At 41.0% G+C, this 21,366-nt stretch overlaps 1 protein-coding gene across 15 annotated transcripts in view; it reads left to right on the forward strand.

Annotated features, from left to right (window-relative positions):
• Positions 1–21,366, forward strand: part of LOC121885269 (disabled homolog 2-interacting protein-like) — a 149,135-nt gene that overhangs the window by 106,529 nt on the left and 21,240 nt on the right. For all 15 annotated transcript variants that reach the window (XM_042394558.1, XM_042394557.1, XM_042394567.1 and 12 more), the window contains 3 exons: positions 3,969–4,122; positions 5,972–6,070; positions 8,792–9,346. In XM_042394558.1, coding sequence (XP_042250492.1) covers positions 3,969–4,122; positions 5,972–6,070; positions 8,792–9,346 — 808 coding nt within the window. The remainder of the gene's footprint in view (positions 1–3,968; positions 4,123–5,971; positions 6,071–8,791; positions 9,347–21,366) is intronic.

Genomic DNA, 21,366 nt, shown 5'->3' on the forward strand with positions numbered 1-21,366 from the left:
GAATAGAGAAACGAGGAGACGAGAACAGCGAGCCCTTCTTGTAATGCGAGTTGTTATTTGCGGTGGCTGACATGAACAGTGTGTCAAAACGGGTGATATAGAAGTTATGAGCAGATTTCACACGCCAGACAGTCTCTCATTGTCATTATTACAAAGTGTCCGACCAAAAGGCTGTAAATTACACGTTACAGTACAATTTAATACAGCGCCATACAGATGACAGGCAGCATTATTATTCATCAGTTCGTACTTTCACAGTCTCCCACCATCTCCACTGACACTAATGTTCTTATAATACGATATGCCGAGAGAAAAAGAAAATCATAATAGAAGAATAAAATATATTTATTTTTGAGATTGGATTCCTCTTTCTGTAGCAATTTCTCTGTACTACATGCGGGAAATTACTCCAGAGGAGCTGCTATTGGCAAGCCACTCTGGCAGCATGTTCCAGTCCATTTTCACAGGAAAAATGCTTACATGCTTCCGATTAGTTGTGGCTAAATGTTAGAAATGTGCTACTAGTTAATTAAAATGTCTGATAACATTTATTGCATTGTACCTTTTCTTTTTTTTTTTAATGAAAGAAACACACAGCTGATCGACTACTGCACAGAGAGTTGTGAGTTGTGTTCTGGTCTGCTGGGGGCCGGCTGTACCAACAGGGCTTACGCCTGGTCTTAAGCTGAGTCGATCGTAACTCGGTGTTCTATGTCCTAACCTGATAGGCCTAATACGCCGGTTGCACCATCCAGGCTTAAGCCTTCTTCTCTCTAAGACCGGGCGTAAATCTTTCGCCTAGTCAGGAGCAGGCATAAAGTCAAAATCTTTGCCTCACTCCGTAGGTCTTTCAACTTTTTCCATACATCATTTTCTGAACGAAGGCTGCTCAAGTCCGAACAATAATTTACGGCCTCCGTTATTTCTCTTCAAGTCAACTGCTTCGTCTTATTTGTTATTATTTTGGACTGCTTGGCAGTCAGCTGGCTGTACAGCTCTATTAATTTTCTTATCTAAATGTCTGTGAAATTGCCTTTTCTTTTTCTTTGATCTTCCATAATGTTGCCGCAAATTAGAAATGATTAGCTACAAATTAGCAAGACAGAGGAGATTGTTAACAATGTATCCTAGCAACACGTGTTGCTAGGCAATCGCCATAGTCTTATGGGCATTCACATGGATGCGCAAGACCGGGCATAGTTAAGACTAGGCTTAAGTTTGGTTGGTGCAACCGACGTAAAGTCCATCCTAAAGACTGGTCTTAACAAACACCAACTTAGCAGTTAGGACCAGGCATAGTGAAGACCAGTTTGTTCAACCATCCCTGAGCTCATTTTATATAAATGTTTCCCTCAATTAGTCTGTTTGTGAGATGTAGAAACATCATCATGCAGGTTCGGGGTCTGTTGACCAAGGTTCACGTATAAGGTTCTCATCCCTTCCTGTCTCCACAACAGCACATCCCACCAGAAAGCCCCTGTTTCCGCTCCTCTCCGCTCACTTGACTCGCTCTCTGTTCTGCCCAGTACCCAGTCAGCCAATCACAAAGCAGATCTAGATGCAAAGACGCTTCCTCTGCAGCTGTGCTTTGGCATATAGTAGGAGCTAGTAAAACTGGATTCTCATTGCAAAGCTATCCTTGAGGTGTTTGCACATATGTGTTTTTTGGTTGTATGTTTTTTTTCAGAGGGTAAAATGTGCTTCTGTGTGTGTGTGTGTGTGTGTGTGTGTGTGTGAGCAAGAAAAAAAGGGGCATAGAGAGTTGAGATCATTGTCTACTTCACATTGGACAGAGGATTTAACAGTAAAGCTGGCTGACTGTACAAAGGGCCGCATGCGGTCACTAATCTTTCATTACGCCTGCTGCATTTTTTTTTTTTTTTTTTTTTCCTGGAATGCTCTTCTTTTAGTCCACAGAAAAGATGTACAGTGCACACACACTCACACAAGCTCACACGCATACATGGGATTAGTGTGTAAGCCCTCCATAGAGGGCATTATTAAAATAACGTTCTCACTCATTACACTAGTAATTGAACCCCTGTCTTCTTCATCCTGCCAGTGTGTGAGTGTCAGGGGGTAATGTTTATGTCACTGCTTACATCCCCCACTAGTATATTTAGCTTTTCATCCTCTTATGACTGTGAGGCTGACTGGACGACGGGGTAAGGTTGATGGTTAATGGAAACGCAAGAGCACAGAGGGCTGGTGTTTGACTCTGTATGTGACCTAAGATGACTCACTTTTAGCTCTCTTTATGGCATGTTTGGAGAATAATTTAAAGGATATGACTGGCCATTTTCTATATTTTTCTTATTGTCAACAAATCAACAATGAATTGATCCTACTTACAAGTATTATGTGTGTATCTAAAGCCTGATATATCTTATTCCTCTGCATGGTAGACCTCCGTTGTTGTCCAAAAGCACGTCAATAGGCAACACTGGCTCATCGGGTGACATCTTCCTTCTCCCTGAAGATTACAGCGTTGTGCTACATATCACAATCTCTTCACTTTGTTCTACATTGTACATTTCACAAAGACCATCAGTACACAGTCAAGAGGTTTATGATATGTGGTACAACAAGCTAGCAAAGCACTGTAAACTGAGCCGCATTCCTGCGCATGTGCAGTGGCATCTGTTTTACACAGAACTACTCTCCTGAGACCGAAAACATGATCGCTATTAATAGACTTTGGAGCTGTTTCTAAACAAACGACTGTGACCATAATCTTCTGCACAGAGGAAAATTATATATCAAGCATTGGATACACAATGCTAATAAGAAGGCACAGTTCATTGTTGGTGTGGCTCTGCATGACAATAAGAAAAATATAGAAAATTGCCAGCCTTATCCTTTAAATTTAAGTACTTCAGCATAACTGGTAGTTGTCGATGGTTAGATGGTTAGAAAAGCAAAATGTTGGTCCAAATATCCAATATAATCAAATACAACAGCTCTGCCATAAATACTACTTTGATGAAGCTTATACATTTTCAGTTTTTGTTGACATTATCAGAAAGGTGATAATTCTACTTTATGTTTATTATTGAGGTGGTAGTGGGTGCTGGTAGTGTACTGGAATGCATTATATTGAAAGGTGTTCCTAATATTTTGACACCCTCGTGTATTTTAAACAAAATGTTAGGAATACTTTTCAATTGAATCCACCACCAACACCCTGCATTGGATTGCACAGGCGTTCTTAATAAAGTGCTTAGTGATTGTACACTGCATGGAGACATTTGCTCTTTCCCAGTGACAGTCACTCACTCTTAACTCTTATAAAAACACAGGAAGTAGGGCGACATCAAACATAGCAAACATTGGAAAGCTCTTTACTTTGTCTCCTAATCTTCTCTGGCTAAAAAATGGCAGAGAAATCAGGCTCCATGGCTGTTTTTGTCAGAATATTGAACATTTTATGAGGTGAGCTCCTGTGAAAATGGGAGAAAGAGTTGACAGAGTTATGAGAACAGTGCAGTTTCTGCGGTGTGTGTTTGTTGAATTATGCTCCACAAAACAGATAGCAAGTGGTTTATCACTGTGAAGCACTCGGCCATTATCACAATATGGAAATTGTCCAAGCCTGACCTGATAATCAATGATATGAATTGCTTCCCATTTATAGTGGTTCCACCGCATCGGTTTGCAGTACAGCTTGATTCAAATCTTTCATGCTTTGTCATTCATTCATTGATGTTTCAAGTTGTAAATGAGAAATCACAAAGCATCCATTAGCGAGTGAGTGCATGAGCATGTGCTGATACAGTGTGCAAGCTTGTCATGCCGAAGACTCGCTGACTTAGAAGCAAGTCATGCATCCTCTCCTCGTCATCCTCACACTTTCTTCTCTCACACTCACCATGAACACCCGCTAATATGCGCAATACATATGCTTCCTCTCTCTCACTTCCTCTGCAGGGTGACTCAGTTATCTCCCTCTTCTTCTTCTCTCCCTTTAGATCTCATCTGATGCCAAGGCTGAAGGAGTCTCGCTCCCATGAGTCATTGCTCAGCCCCAGCAGCGCTGTGGAAGCCCTGGACCTAAGTATGGAGGACGAGGTTATCATCAAGCCTGTTCACAGCAGCATCCTCGGGCAGGACTACTGCTTTGAGGTGAGGTGCCGCAAACGCACATAGAGTAAATGCAGACACAGTTACTCATTATCCACGGTCAGAAACATCCAATCTCCAAGCATAAAGCTGCACCAATCAATATTTTTGTATAAATAATGGGTCAAATGACTGAGTGTAATGTGAAAGGGGTTTTCCATAGTAACAAACCCACAGAGAATTATCATGACACTATATCTCTGCATGCATCTCAGCAGCAAAAGCTCTAAAAGTTCACTTTAGTTCACTAGCTGATGAACATATTGGAGCATTTAGCTGATAATGAGCTGGATATTTCCTCCAGAAATTGGGGGAGACCAAAAACAGAGCAGGAAGGAGAGTGAATATCGGACTTCAATCGGGTGGACAGACGCCTCCACTCCAACTGAATGATAATGTCGCTCCATATCCGCAGGATGTGTTAATAGGCAACTGTTTGCTGACACTTTGACCATAACTAAAGAAGGAGATGATATGTCAATGTTGTGTTTGAAGCTTGTTCCGCTGCCATCGTTGTAAGTTCTGCCGCATGTATCACTAATGCCTAGCAGAAGCTTAAGATTACGCTTTGTAGAAGGCTGATAAAACATTCAGCAGTTTAAATTAGTTTGCTTTTGGATTCTGGGTTAATTTTTGATGAAGTTATGATGCTGTGATTAGCTCCCAAGGGGAACAACAAAGCATTTTAAAATTTTGCTATAGCTGTGATTTGCTCTCTTCACCATAGCAACACTGGCTGAGGCTTATAAAATAGTGGAAGAAGTATTCCAATCCTTTACCTAAAGGATAAGGCTGATGATTATCTATATATATTTTTTATTATTAACAAATCTCATGTGCAGAGCCAAATCAACAATGAAATGACCCCACTTAAAAGTATTGTGCGTGTATATCCAAAGCCTGATATATCTTTTCCTCTGTGCTGTAGACCTCCGTATTATGAACACGTCAATGTGCCAGACTGCTGCACTTGGTGACATGTTGCTTCACCCCAAAGATAACGATTACAGTAGTTTGTTTAGAAACAGCTCCAAAGACTAATAACAGCAATCACGTTTCCACTCTCCGGAGAGCAGTTCTGTGTAAGGCAGATGCCACAGTTTTAATAGTTTTTGGACAACAACAGAGGTCCACAGCACAGCGGTGTAAGATATATCAGGCTTTGGATACACACACAATACTTGTAAGTAGGATCAATTCATTGTCGGTTTGGCTCTGCACATGAGATATGTTGATAATAAGAAAAATACAAAATCGACAGCCATATTCTTTAAGTAGCAACATCCCCGTGATCATCAGTGGTGTAATTTCCAACAGATTATGAAAGACATTGCTTCTAATTACTGTAAGTGTTAGCATGATGTGTGTACAAACAGACAGTTGCAGCTGTAGCTGTTAGCCACAGCTGGGAGCCTTTGAGAGCCTGAGGGAGACAGAAATCCCTGAATACTTTCTATCTTACGCTGCCTACTGTAGACACCGTAAATCTCTCCACTGTTATCTGGCTGATTACATCATTCTGTGTCTTTATGCTATTTCCTGCTCTCTGTTCTTTCTCTGCATTTTTTTAAATTATCCAGTTATCACCCATCATGCCAAGCACTCATCTCATTCCTCCGTCCGTTCACACCACTCAGGCATCCCTGAACACTGCCAAGTCATCTTCAGTCTCCTTATATCCACTTTTGTATATGTGTGTGTGTGTGTTGATGTGCTTCTTTGTCATTGTAATATTAATGAAATAAGTTTAGAAAAAACTGTTTCTGTCCCACTTTTTCTCTGGCGTTGTTTTGCATGAAGTTTGATTATTAAAATATTAATTTCCCTCCTTCTTCTTCTGTCACGGCGGTAGGTCACCACCTCCACAGGAAGCAAATGCTTTTCCTGCCGTTCATCAGCCGAGAGAGACAAATGGATGGAGAACCTGAGGAGAGCAGTACAACCCAACAAGGTACGTGTGTAAATACACAGTAGGTGGGATGAGACTGTGTGAAGCAATCAACACTTGAGTATATACAAGTGTCCCAATTCCAAACCACACGTTGCTACATTGATTAGGGCGAACGCAGCGAGCTATACGGTGTTGTAACTCATACAGCAATGCAATCTGATCATTTTAAATCCAGCTGCGATCCTCCTGCACCGTGCACCTCGAGAGCAGAGGGCACACGTCGCAGGGAAAAATACCAAGACTGTTTTCTCCTTTGTGCATCGACACCATCTGCAATCTCGACAAACACAGCTGTGTCAGAGGGAGAGTGGCAAACATGTCGAGCCGAGAAGTAAATCCTAATCTCACAGCATCTTTGCTCCTTCATCTGTCATTATTTAGCAAATTACTCACTAATTAGAACTTCAGCAAAAAAGTTTCCTAATGGCGTTTAAGTCCTCGTCGTCCTCAGCTCTTTTTTGCAGCGCTGTGCTATTCCTCTATGTTAACGTGCATTTTTAATTATTGTATGATTTTGAGAGATTAGATGCAGTGTTTTTTGTCAAATGTAAAAAAAATGGAAGCAGATACTGGAATTATTTGGAGTTCTCTGTAATTTTATGAAATCTCCAGCAAAGGGAGGACAAGAAAACGATTCAAGAAACCTTACAAGTCAGTCATTTTATTCACTGAAATATATATTTTGCTCCTAAAGGACTAAATCTTAATCTATAATGATCTACAATAACAGAGCACATATCGATCAACAGAGAAAAAAAACGGACAGGTTGTTAAGAAGGATACACTCAGAACTCAACCGTGTTGACTTTTTGATTTGCAGGTCAATATTTGATACCATGACCTCGCCCTTTTCTTGTTGCTGGTGTTCGGTAGGAGGAAGGAGATGCTCACATAGTAAAGACAAGGAAAGAAAAAAAATACATTCAGTCATGTTCAATACCTATCTGCCAGAGATAATCAGTGTAAATGAAACACACGGTGGTCCAAACGCTGAACCTGCACAATTCAACTCCTGTATAAGAGGGAGGATAATTACGGGTAATTATGATAATAGGCAATTTACAGAGGGTATCATCTATGCGGGATGGTGTTTGATAGCAAATGCACTTCAGGGTGAATGAAGAGATACACGTAACAAGGTTTAATTTCTATTTGACTGTATGGAGCACCTTTATTTACAGTAAAGGTAAGGTAAATTCGGTTGTGTCAACAGACATACATTTGGAGAGGGTAACACTTCTAACAAGGCAAACTGACTTGACAATAAGAGTAAATTAATCATCAGGATTAATGCATCATTCTTCAAGGGGTGTAAGCCTGTAAAGATGTAGATGTTACATACAAGAAGGACGTTTAGGGACAAAGCAGAATAGAAGACACAGTGTTTGATGAGACGTTGTTGATTTCCTATTTAGTAGAGCTGTTCTCTGATTAGGGCGCGCTGGCTGACTCAGCACATGAAATCTTTAGGCATCTTCGGGTAGAGATAAATAAGGAAGGGAAATGGTTGCTTATCACTGCCAATGTCTAAAGGAGGAGTTGTTCTCAGGATTTGTGTAGGATGAACCTCGATCACTCGAAACGTCTCGAGATCCGGGTGCGAGAGTCGATTAGGAGATGAATGTGGTGTTTGTGGATAAACGTGTGGAGAATGTGGGAATTGGGAGTGAAGGGAAATTGAGTTTTTTTTTTTTTTGTTGGACAGTGGATGGAAATAAATATTTCTTTTAGGGGCCCTGACTTGTTATTTTAAGAGCTATGAAAAATGCCTCTGCAATGTTTTGGAGAGTTCTGTGGAAAGGCTCTGCTATCTCTTTGAGCTAGTTTTTCTCACAGATAATGAGATCTCTTCTACTTTCTACAAGAAGGTGACGGTGAGACACGATCCTCTTGACCCGCACATCTCCTGATGTTTGACTAGAGTCGCCTATACACCTTTTTTTTTTTTTCATGCCTTGACTTTTAGCTTTCACCTCATAAGGATACACCTTGAATGACCCGCAGACGCATTAAAGATAAGATGAAATGTTCAGAAACACCTCATATGAGACAGAATTTAATTATGAAGAGCCATAAAAGCATTCGAGATAAATTCAGTCGTATTACACAGGACGGTGTTTTTGTCGACAGCATGAAAAGCATCCAGATAATGTTGAGTTTTCTTAAGAGAAGCTACCAGTAGTTCAAACATCCCAATGCTCTCCTTGCGATTAGAGGCTCTGGTATTTCTTTTTAATAATGTAATTATTAGTTCCTCTTTTCATTGCCTCATTTTCCGAGGTAGTTTTCAAGGCAATCTGAATAATGGCCCAAAAATATGCCCTGCTCCTGGCAAAATCAATTGATGACATAAGAATGGGTGAGTACTCTGTGAAATAATGTAGGAGTGAGATTTTTCGTAGCTCTTTAATGACTGGAAACAGGAGAGAGAGAGCGGATTTTGAATCGCTACTGTGAAGTGATGAAGTACTTTCTGAAATGTTTGTCTTTTGAAAAGGTGAAACTTCAAAATCAGGGTTTGAAGCGGACGGCGTTTGAGTTATTTTGTTTATAAGATCTTCTTAATATGTTGTTAGATTCATTCTCAGGTCAGTGATTGTCATCCAGTACATGTCCTCCCGCTGAAATAAATTTTTTCTTCAACTTCCCAGTGGTGTGATTGTTGGCAAAACTGTGTTTAAAGACCTTACTAAACCACTATCTATCATCTTCTGTCTCCAGGACAACAGCCGTCGGGTGGAGAACATGTTGAGGCTGTGGATCATCGAGGCCAAGGACCTGCCAGCCAAAAAGAAATACTTCTGCGAGCTTTGTCTGGATGACTCACTCTACGCCCGCACCACCTGTAAGCTCAAGGCTGACAACGTCTTTTGGGGAGAGCACTTTGAGTTCAACAACCTGCCCGCTGTCATGAGCATCACGGCCCACCTCTACAAAGACACGGACAAGAAGAAAAAGAAAGATAAAAATAATTACATCGGACTCGTTAATATCCCCGTCGCAGCTGTTACCGGGCGACAGTTTGTGGAGAAGTGGTATCCAGTCAGCACACCCAACCCCCCTAAAGGCAAGACATCTGGACCTATGATCAGGATCAAGGCACGCTATCAGAGTATGAACATCCTTCCCATGGAGATGTACAAGGAGTTTGCAGAGTACACCACCAATAACTACATGCTGCTGTGCTCGGTGCTTGAGCCCGGGATTAGCGTCAAGAACAAGGAAGAGATGGCGTGTGCACTGGTGCACATTCTACAGAGCACTGGCAAGGCCAAGGTAAAGTACCAATAACAAGATTTATTTCCATTTTTCCCCACATTTGTACTCTCCGGACGATTATCTCGCCATGAGTACTGACGAGACATTATAAAGTACAGTGAGGTTAACTACCCCTCAGCTGCCTGCTCATCTTATGAACTTTTGAACCCCATAGCCGTAATAACACACAGACAAAGACCAGACAGACAGGTGATTTCCTCTCGGTGCACCAGCCTGTATTACATTTTTAACTCAAGCTAATCCCTTACATGTATCCCCTGCAGTGCTTCACGGCATACCGATGCAGGACAGAAGCACAATATATCCACCGCTGTCTGTAGCATCGCAAGCATGGGGGAGATTAGTCTACCACAGTAGGAGCCCGGTCTCCCATGACAGCAGGCCGTCGGACTCAGATAATCTTCATCGATCCGAAGCTGTATTTTACTTTACTTTGACTGCACAACTTTTGTCTTTGGAGGGCGGTGAAACAGTTGTTGACATCATTTTGACCCTGCATACACAAACAGCAGAGTATGAGGTGAGAAGGGAAGTCATCTTATTGGCTGCTAATGAATAAAGGATGTAAAAGTTTAGAGCTGAATTGATTTGTCGAATAATGAATCATCAGGAAGTCAGACACAATTTTGATAACAGATTAGTTGTGTAAGTTATTTTATTTAAGTGAAAATGATTTGCCGCCTCTCTGTTTTACATCATCGTAAACTAAATTTCTTTGGCTTCAGTCTGTTGTTGGCAAACCAAACAAGACATTTGAAGACGTCAAATTGTGTTCTGGAAAATTAAAAATGGACATTTTTCACTATTTTCTGGTATTTGACTGACCAAGAAGCAATTTACTGATAAATTTAGAACGTTATCTGCAGATTAATTCATGAAAAGAATTAGTTTCAGTCTGGAAGAAGTTTAATAATATGATGAATGTTGAATAAATAAATATAATGATGGATTTATTCAATTCCAAAGCATTTGCAACGGACAAAGTATTTTTGGCCAACTATAAAAAATCAGGACAGGAAATAGGCATCTTGTTGTCCTCGTCATTGAAGACCGAAATAACTCAGGCTGCTTTCATCGCCGCAGCATCATCTTCGTCCTCTCTGCCTCGTCAGTCGCCAGCGACCACTCGTGCTTCAATTAAGCTCTTCGTGACGATATCTCGTCAACAGAGCTTTGAAACTTTCTCCGTCTTTATCAGGGCTCAGCGGAATGATGAATGATTAGTGCTTAAGAAGTGATATCTATCCACACTGTACTGCCAGTCTGCCAGTTTAGGCTCGGGACTGATAGCTGCTGATTGATGGGGGGAGAAGGCCTCTACAGCTCCCTGGAGAGACAGTCACATCCTTGATTACTTTCAATTAATCCCTACCTTCTGTGCAAAAGCACTAAAACTTTTACTTCTTTCCCCCACCTCCTGGTTTCTCTTCCTGGCTAAGGTTTCTGGAAGCCGGGGACACTTGGATGCTTGTAAAAAAACACGGCTGGCACAGAGATGATATCTCAAGGTTGCTTATCATGAGAGAGACCCTCAAATAATGTCCTCACCACATCTGTGTTCAAGACACCGCACATGAAAAAAAACCCTTTCAATTCTACCTTTGAGGGGCTGTTATTACAGAGCCACAGTTTTCTTTAGTCATAAACAGGAAGAATTAATGAAAGCTGTGTTGAAATGTCGAGTGTTTCTGCTGTTAGCTACTGCAGCTTCCTTTTCTTAAAAAAAAGACTTTCATCATTCGAGACATTGTGAAGTGGTCTGACATATTTAGGCACTACACTCGCGTACACACTCGAGTGCGTGTTTTCGCTTCAGCCTTGATGGATAGAGCAGTCAAGTCATGCCAAATACAGCATCACACAGCCCTACCAACAAACCACTTATTCTAAAATATTCTAAAGGGCTAATTAAGACATCCTTTGATGCCGCATAGATGGAGCATATATACATATATCATGACGTATGTTGCATGGTTTATTCATTTACAATCCCGATGATTAAGTCCTTTTTTTTTTCATCCGTTGCCAAGCAGGGTGCGGCCTCCCCTAACATCGGTGAGTTATATTTAGGAATCGAGCAATGTCCAAGATAAACTATGGAAAATCCTGTAAGCCTGGTTATATTGTTTTCCTGCAAATGTAATGGAGCCCTTGGTTGTTTAGCCCCCCCCTCCCTGGTATTCTCGTAGTCTTCCAGCTATCCAGTCTCAAGTGAAATCCATGCGTCAGTGTCTGTTTCGTATAGGTCAGAGCTGAAGACTTTGCGTTATATTTGCATAAGATGTTACACCCTTCCTGTCATCCAGCAGGGGTGAACAGGAGGTGAGCTTTTTTTTATTTTTTTTTTTGGGAGATGCAGCAGTAACTCTTTGTAGCTCTGCTGAAGGATGGAGTAAGTTCTGCTGCTTGATGTGCATCGTGCTAAATCAGCTGCGTACAGGTGGGGAGCAGCTTCTAATTGCAGCTGGCTGTTGTTAAGAGATGCAGATTGCAGGTCGTAACGGTCATTAGTATGCAACACTTCCAGACTTCTGTTTCTTCCTGTGTCACTTTATCACCCATCACCGAATAATTACACCCTGAACATTCTGCTCCGTTGAACACTCGCTCTTTCTCCCCTCGTTCTCTCCCCACTTTCCGTCTTTGTCTTCCCTCATCTCTCTTTCACGCTTCGTCGCGTCTCGAGGCCAAAGCTCTCCGGAGAGATGTCATTACCGATGCTGTATTGATGTCTAGATGCGTTGGTGAGCACGACGGGCACGCCCCGCGTCGCCGCACAGATGCTAACTTTATACGCACACACCTATGTGTAGTCACAAGACATTAGCAGGTGATCGCAGGTCATTTATCCAATTTTATGCATGAACAAGTAGGCCTGCGGTGGTATTAAGATATATGTGGTGGGAGATTATGTGATCCTATGGGTGTGGGTTGATTTTAAGACTGTAAATCCAGCTGAAATCAAAAAAAAAAGAGAAATCTAACCATAACATTTCTGCAGATCTCCTAGCGGTGTAAGGTCACGACACGGGGGCCGTCTCCTGCCCTGTGGGAAATGCTGTTATGTCCACACACCCAAACATTACTATTAGAAGCCCCACAGTAACAATAGCAACCCTCTGCTGTGTTGGAATTGCCTGCAGAAGTTCACCTTTCTTTCATCTGAAAATATCCACTCCTGGCATGAATCCTCCTGCGTTATTGATCTAGTCTTCTCGACGCCTCAGCCCTCAGGAAGATGATGTTCTAATTTTGCTCCTCTCTGCCGCACCGACTTTTGGAAGCGACGATAAGGAGGATTTATCCTTATGATAACTGGCCAGAGGAGGGTGGTGTTCTGGTTATTATGCCATTGCTTTTTTTTTTATGTTATTGCTCCTGAAGGTAAACTAACGGCCCTGCTTAAGAGGGCAAAAAATATGAGTCTCTCCTCTCCACATCCTCTGTGGTAAATTGTCGCCAGCCCCGCAGCACAGTTATTCTCCGCTAGTTATGTGAAGCATCTTATTAATGCATTCGGCGCTGTCATCGGTGGGCAGTGATGCTCATCACCACAGCTGTGGCGCACGGGCGATAGTTTGTGGTACGCACATAATATGGTGTGACAAATGATTTATTAACATGACATGAAGGGCTCTGGTAGTTCTGTATTCCTCTGGGCTTTTTTTTTTTTTTTTTAACATGGCTTTGAATTCAATCAGTTGTCCCCTGAGAGGGCCAGTGAGTGTTCGTATCAAGCTAGCCACTCGTCAATACTCTCTCTAGTAACAGAGAAGTTGCAAATATTGTTTTTTTTTTATTATATTTGACAGTAACAATCGGCTTCTCCAGTACAGTATGTGCTGGCGTCTTTTTTTCTTCCATATATAGAGCTTTGTCTGAGTTTCCAGAGTTTTTTAATAGCTGTAATCTGTATCATTCACCACAGAAGAAGTGTAGCCTGTGATGAACTAAGATGTTGGAGGAGACAGACGTACGGTGTGTGTGTGGGTGTGTGTGTGTGTAAAGTGTATTTGAGTGAGAGAAAGAGGGCACATAGAGAACAGAAGATGTCAGCTACCGTAGTCATAAAGCCACAGATCTATAGGCTCCAACCAGAACAGGAAATAAATTCAAAGCACATCAACTCACTCGCTCTCCTCATAGTCTTTCCTGTAAAAATCTGTACTACAAAGGCAGTGCATCATATTCCCAGACTGTTTAATAATTCACGGATGATTTATATTGACTATCCCCTGACAGCGTGGAGTGATGGAAGAGAGCTGGAAACAGCCAAACAGAGAAAGGTGAAGACACCTAAGATGAAGAGAAGGGGGGGAAAGACAAAAGGGAGGGAGCATTTAGAGAAATGTAGTTTCACCTTGCAGCAACACAGTCTCTGGCTGTGGTGCCAAACAGCAGCAGGCTGCAGAGGAAAACATTCAGCCGTACAACGTGATTCTCGACACATTGATCTGGAAGCCTCCTGTCGGCTGCGTTGGCACTAAGAAAACACACACTGTCTCTTCTTCCCCGTCTCTCCTCTGTGTATGTGTCTGTCTTTTTTCAGTTCATTTTGCATTTATCACATACATATGCAAAGAAAGGCGTACAAATCAAGCCCTGAAATATACAAAAATGAAATGAAAATCAATAGATTCTTCACACAAATAAAATAAAATTTATGAATAAGATCCGGTGTTAAGTAGTTCATACATAAATTAAGAGTTCCTTCAATTGTTCCCTGTCCTTGACAACGCACTGAGCCTCACCCCAAGTCAAATTCATCTTAGCTATCTTATTCATCACATTTTTTTGCACCAGGTCACTTTTGATCATCCAGGTGTTCTCTTGCCTGCAGGACTCCATCACAGCACAACCTTTGGGATACAATTTGCCTCTTTTTGAAGCACCTACAGTGTGCAGCACTTGTCAAGTGACAAGAGCTGATATCATAAAAGTTAATGTTTAAATAACTTGGGGGATTTTTTTGGCTCGTAGGGATGACAGTGTTCAGTTTGTCGGTCCATTGGTCCACCTCTTTGGTCCAGACTGAAATATTTCAACAAGTACTGGATGGATTGCCATGAAATTCTTTACAGACATATATACAGTTCGTCCCCTTCAGGATGAATGATTATAAGATTTTTTTCTCTCATCAGCTCAAAAGTTAAATTTGCACAGTACTTTGGTTTATGACCAAACACCTGCAAAACTGAAGACATACAACATGCACGATAAATAATAAGAAGATAAATCCCATTTGTTTTAAAACTGAAGACATTCCCATCAGCCACAGCTGTACTTTGTGTTCACTGTAGTGCTACTTAACAAATGGCAGCATGCTAACACGCTAAACTAAGATGGTGAACATGGTACACTATACTATACATACTAAATATCAGCATGTTATCAATGTCAATGTGAAAATGTTTACATATTAACCTTAACTCAAAGCACCACTGTGCCTATCTGAAGCCTCACAGACTCTCAGTCTTGTTTTTAAACATGTATTTGAGAAATAATGAGCCATTTGTGTGAGATAATTTAACATACAGTATACCTTATTCTAGCCAAAATGATGACACCCCTCTCGAAAACCCTGGAAAAAAATGTAAATGTAATAGAAACAAGTGGAAATATGTTAACCAACTGGCATATTTCAAATAAGATTTTAAGACTTAATACGAGGCTTGATGTTGAAGTGGGCAAAATTTCCATTTAATAATCAAATATGCATTACAGGATGTTGCAGACTAATGACATCAACACTTAATATAGCAGACGCCCACACACAGAAACACAGACTCACAGGGAATATGCTCAGCAAGCTACAGTTTTTCCTGTTTTTTTTCTGTTGAATGACAAGCCTCTGCGCCTACGGGAGGAGCCGCTTCCATTTCCATTCAGCCTCCAGTTCGCTCCGTCAACCCAATGTGACCCTCACAGGAAGAGCTGCAGGCTATAACGCTGTAATACTAGCCACCAGTCTCTAGGGAGAAAGACCAGGGGAGGCAGAGAGAGAAATGGAAAGACGAGGAGAGGAAAGGATGGAGTGGCTGCTGTGGTTCCTGTTTTCTTCCCCAGAGTCTCTCCTCAGCCCTTGCCCAAGGCTCGAAAACCAGACTCATCGATCAGTCAAATTGTTAATGTAATAGGGTTTCTTTTTCCTCCTCACATTCAATTTGTCGCCGTCTTACCTACCTGCGATAAAATTACCAATTATTGAACCCAAACTTTGTTATTTAAATGATCTAAATAGGTGTATTTGCTGCCTTGTGGGATATATATTTACCTGAATATGAACTCTCAAAGCATCATAAGGTAATTTCCATTTTGTTTGTTTTCTAATGAATTCCATTAGTTCCACAGTCCATGACTTTTCCAATAATGGTGTTTCTATCCATTCACAAGGTAAAAACAATCTATGAACAAGACGTTAGAATTTATGCTAAAATGAATATGTTTACTCATGCTCTGTTGGAATGTAATATACACAAATAACACATTTTCTTATATTGGAATAATAGTTCAACAGGAGGACAATCTAAAAGAAAAGTAGGCTCTAGTAGGAATACATTTTAATATTTTGTTTATAGACCACACAAGAAAAAACATGATTCGGCCATTATGTCAGCATCATTTTTCTACATTTTGCACAATATACAGTGCACTAATTCCAATGCATATTGTAGACATCCACATACTCTCCAGGACAGTTTTTATCCCTGCCAGCTGTAAGCCTGGAGCATAGACTGTAATACCTATGGGTTTGTGGATTCCCATTTTGAAGCTTTGAGTTTGCATTTTGACCATCGCCATCTTGGATTATTGGAGCCAGAAGTAACCATATTTGGACGAGAGGGTAGAGCTGACCCTAATGCTAGCTGCTAGCTTGGTTAGCACGGTGCATTTACAGTCTATGGTTAACTGTGATAATGCTAATGCTTATTTTCACTAGTGAAAAGCAGGCTTAAAACCATTGACAAAATGTACTTACCAGAAAAGACTGAGCATCCGACTCTTTAGAGAGTCTTTTAGTACAACCGAATGCTGAAAAATTATTTTTTAGGCGACTAAAATGTTACAACTAACTTTCATTAACTGAAAACACACTGAAATAGTGACGGCTACGCCTGTACTCTGTGAATCTGGGGTTACACCATGGTTACATTACCTAATCAATGCTGGCGCTGTGGTAGTGACTTGCCTGTGACGGCACCCAGCTGTTATTCAAAGCAGCCATGCCCTTAATTATGCATAACTTCAAGCCTAGATAAATTTTAAACGGGTGAGTTATATAAAAGTTCACTCCCCGTACAGTTGTCATGAACAGGGAAATCAGCTATAGAGACCAAAACCGTTTTTTGTACCAGGTTGTAAACATGTTTATTTCTGCTGTAAAGTTGGACATTTTAACATGGGGGTCTATGGGATTGAGTCACTTTTGCAGCCAGCCTCAAGTGGCTATTCGAGGAACTGCAGGTTTTGGCACTTCTACATTGGCTTCATTTTTCAGCCCCAGAGGTTACTGTATAACACGTTTATGCCACCACTAAGTGCTGATTCCTCGCTCCTTTTAATCAGCCGGTAGGGGCCGCAAGTGATCAACCACTGCAGCAAAAGGCATTTCCAGCAATCGGCTTGGCTAAAAACAAGTCTGTTGCAGGCCATGTTTTGGCCTTTGTTGTGGCTTAAAACCTGATATCCGTAGAAGAAGTTTGGTCTCATCTTGAACCGGAGCATCTGCAGATTAATTCCATACCCGATATGTTATGATCCACTAAAGTTAAGCACGATACAAGATGAATAAATCCTGTTTTTGTTAGCTTTGCCACCATCTTAACTGTCATTGAGCTGGAAGGAACAACTGAGTGAGATTCAACTCTTTTATTTTGTGTGGTGTGTTACAACCAAATGTTCTTAATAAATAACAACGTTTAAATCAAGAAGTTTGGACTTATTGCCCTGTTTTTGTTACCTTATTAAGTGAAGTTAGATGAACCCATGCCCTCAGACACACCTGGCGGAAATCTGCACTCTACTAAGTGCACTCTTCTAGTAATGAGGCTGAATTTACAAGAACATGTTATGTTATTTCACCCCTTTCTCTCTTGCTCTTGCTCTATCCTTTTAAGGTGCTGTATTGCTCTCACATTTGGATTTCTCTGCTTTATATTGCCATAGAAACACAGGAAAAACATCTGGGTGGGTTAAAAGCATAGGTTCTTTTTTGGCTACTTTTTTCTCTCTCTTGTCTTTCACAGACTCAATGTCCTAGCTTTTCAAGGCACAGCATGTCAATTAAAACGAACATCATCGTGTCCTGTTCTGTGTTCAGATATGTCTGATTGTGTTTCAGTGCGTGTGAGACTCTTGCAGTGAGATTTCTGATCATAATTGTGTTGTCTTTTCTGAACTCAGTATGGGAGTTGTTTTTTTTTTTATAGTTCAGCTCCAAAACATGAGGCCTCTGCACAATGTGCAGTGGAATATTGCTGAATAGAGATGTAAGCACTGCACAGACAGGGGTGCAATGGACAAGACTTTATGAGTTTTTCCTGGCAAGTAAGCCCATCTCCAGGGAGCTTCTCATCTTTTCAAACAGGACTCTGTTCCCTGCTATTTATTAGATATGATCAGCCGCTTTGCACTATCTACCCTCCACCCCGACCCCATCTTCATATCAACCTCCTTTCTCTGTGTACTGTGTGTTGGGGGGGTGTTGGGTTTTTTGAGGCATGGTTTAGCTGATGAGATGTGGCAGCGATACAGAGAGCGTTCCACTTCTCCTTATTAGCACTGAAGCAGAGGGAGGAGGAGGAGGGGCTGGCTGCAGGATTGAGGGAGTCAGTGACGAGGCTGAAGGATGACTGGAGGGAAAAGAAAGGAGTTCCAGTATCTTTTTAGGACACGATTGCTCAGTGAAAGAGAGACTTCTATAATCATGCTGGTGGTTCTGCATGTTGTAACTACAAATCATATATTTACTTACTGTTACTGTTCATTGATTTCCTACCTTTCAGGCAGTCACTGGTTTCCACAGATGTCACTATGGTAGAAATACCAGAGGTATCTTTTACAATGACTGTACTTTGGCTTGTGTTTTATTAGTTAGAAAAGTTTAAACATTTCATACAGGTGTTCATGGTAGACAGGCAATATATCCAAATGACTTTAGCGATCCCCTGACTTCTCCTCTTGCGCCATCATGAGGTCAAAATTTTTGATAGTCCAGTTTATTACCAAATACCCTGCAAAACTAATAACATTCCCATCACCCTCTGCTGTACTTTTGTGTTTCATGCTAATTCATTTGTTTGGTTTATTGACACCATTCTACTATATTTATAAGATACAACATATCAGATTTTGTCAGGGATATAACGATAAGTCCCCAAATTATTTCTATTGTCGTCCCTTGGCGGCAAATGTTAACATTCTAAAACATTAAACTAAGATGGTGAACATACCTGTTAAACATCAGCATGTTAGCATTGTCAGCCTCACAGAGTGTGCTAGCGTGACTGTAGACTTGTTAACACAGTACAATAATCTTCCTGGTTTGAATTTCCTACAACAAAGCTTCAGTCAGTGCTGCAGACTCTCTCAGAAATTAGTGTTGTTGATGTGTCTGTGAATGCAAGAGTTGTCACAATAGTCCTGCTTTCAACTGCATTACCATGCTGTCATAACAAACAGCAAACTGGAATGAGTGGAAACCAGTTGCCAACTGAAAGCAAAGAAATCAATCTTAAAAACATATATATGTTGAAAACTGGTTGACATAATGTGTGGTTTGTACTTGAAGGAGAGCAGAAATATGCAAAACCACCATTATAGTCCCTCTAATCTCTCGATACGGTAGTGTTATTTTTTTTTAGCTCCAAGCTGGCATGAATAAACACACTAGACGTCGGTAGGCTCAACAAATGTCTACCCTTAGCGGGTCACTGCAAGAGATTATTGTCAGAGGTGGTTGGATGTCATTTTCTTTTCTTTTTTTTTGTTTTAGACTACCAACAGAAAAATATTCTGTTATTATTCTGTCTCTTTGATGTCTCTCTCTCTCTCTCAGTTTCCCTCTCTCTCTGTCTCTCTCCTCTTCCATTTCATCTGACCATCCTCTCTAATCAGGCCTGGATTTGCTTCGCTTCAGTGGCCACATAAGCAGTGCGGAGCAGAGAGGACAGAGGAGAGGAGGGAGGCAGAGAGAGAGCCACAGAGGGGTAGAGGTTTGAGGAAAGATCATAATTGGGATGACATTTTCTTCCAATAAAAAAAAAAGAAAGAAACAAGACCCCTAGTCTAATGATGGGATGGGTGTCCATACACCACAAAAGGTCAGGTTTCCTCAGGCATCTGTGTGTTATGTGTGCTGTTCTCTGCTGAATGCCTTATTTATAATAAGGCACGAACTCCTTACTGTCCAGCGAGTTCTCGACAAAATACGACTCGGAGATGTCAGATGCATTGTTGAAAATATTCTTTTACCATTGCTGTAACACCTTTGTATCAAGAAACAGCTAAACATCACCTAGACTGTAACGCTGATTTGTCTCATTACCAGAAACTCACACGCTGAAACATACTCAAAAAGCTTCTCTAATGCTGCACTCTGGATTTCATTTAAATATTTATTGATATGCGCATTTGTTCAACTTAAGTTTACTGTATGTGTGTGTGGGGGGGGGGGGGGGGTTGCATGCGCGGAATGTGTTAATGCATTAACCAAAAAGCCTCCTTTCGCTACACATCAGTGGATGATTGGCTCCCCGCGGTGTATCTTTGATTAGCCGGATAACAGGCTCCTGCAGCAGCTATAGAAACCGTCTGAGAGGCTCTGTCGCATTCTTTCCACCTCCTCCTCTCTGTTCTTTAAAGACCACCAGTCTGTCTCTTCTTCCTCTCCTTCTCTATTTCTCTCTGTACATCTGTCACTTGCCTCTCTTCCCTCCCTCACTGCTACGCTGGTTTCCCTAGTTTAACAAGATGCCAGGGGACTTGCATAAGAGTACACCCAGAAATTTGTTGAAGGGATCTAAACAGGGGGATGATTCATCCCCAGATGGCTCCGTTTCCATCTCTCTCTCTCTCTCTCAGACGTTGGATTTTGGGAGCCTTAATGCCTGTCTCCACCAATTATTTCTCTTCACCTGATGGATACTATATATTCCTTATGGATATTACTTTTAAGAGAGTTATTTTATCAAAGATAAGTAAATAAGAGCATTCAATCTAAATAATTCACACTTCCAGCTAAGAAGAAAGATGAAACACATTTTAAGTTTGACGTGTTGTTTTTAAGTGATGGTGACTTTGGTAAAAAACTCGGGTCGTGTAGCTTCCTGGTTATGACGTACAGTACATCCGTATTTTTGTCAGTTGACTTTATTTATTTGCTACTCTCCATTTCCATGAGTGGCAAACAGACTAGCATTTTCTCCGTCTTCATTGACTCACTGCACAGCAAAAGAGGTGCCAGAAATCACCCTTTGAGCATTTGAATGAAAGTGAAGAAAATGTTTGCTGTCATTATATGAAAAAATGAGTCCTGTCACCATTTTTTTTTTTTTTTTGCCTATTTCGTGGTAAACATGTGGTTCTTTCTCTGCATACTGAGTTCTAGCTCCAGGATATGTCACATTCAAAGGCATGACATTAATAGAACAATTTTGTTTCACTCCATTTTGTTGTGATGACACAATTCCACTTTGTTCCCATTCGGTGGTCATAAAAATGTGATTTTAAAACCTGTCGCAGCGTGGAAGTGTAGTGAATTGAGACACAGTTTTATTCCATCTCACACTCAGAGCGCAGATGCAACTGATAAAGGTGATTAGTGATACCAGGACTTATCATGGCCCGCTGTGTCAGGAGTTAATGAAAGTGCTTCATTCTGCATGTGACTTATTGAGCCACGCTGCTAACTTTTATAGCCTCCGAAGGAAAGATTAAGATTTTCTAGTTAACATAATGTTATTAAAGCTGTTATAAACAACTGTAATATTAACAATGGATTAAATGACCATGTGTAT

The sequence above is a fragment of the Thunnus maccoyii genome, chromosome 19, assembly GCF_910596095.1.
Source record: "Thunnus maccoyii chromosome 19, fThuMac1.1, whole genome shotgun sequence".
NCBI classification, from domain to species: Eukaryota; Metazoa; Chordata; class Actinopteri; order Scombriformes; family Scombridae; genus Thunnus; species Thunnus maccoyii.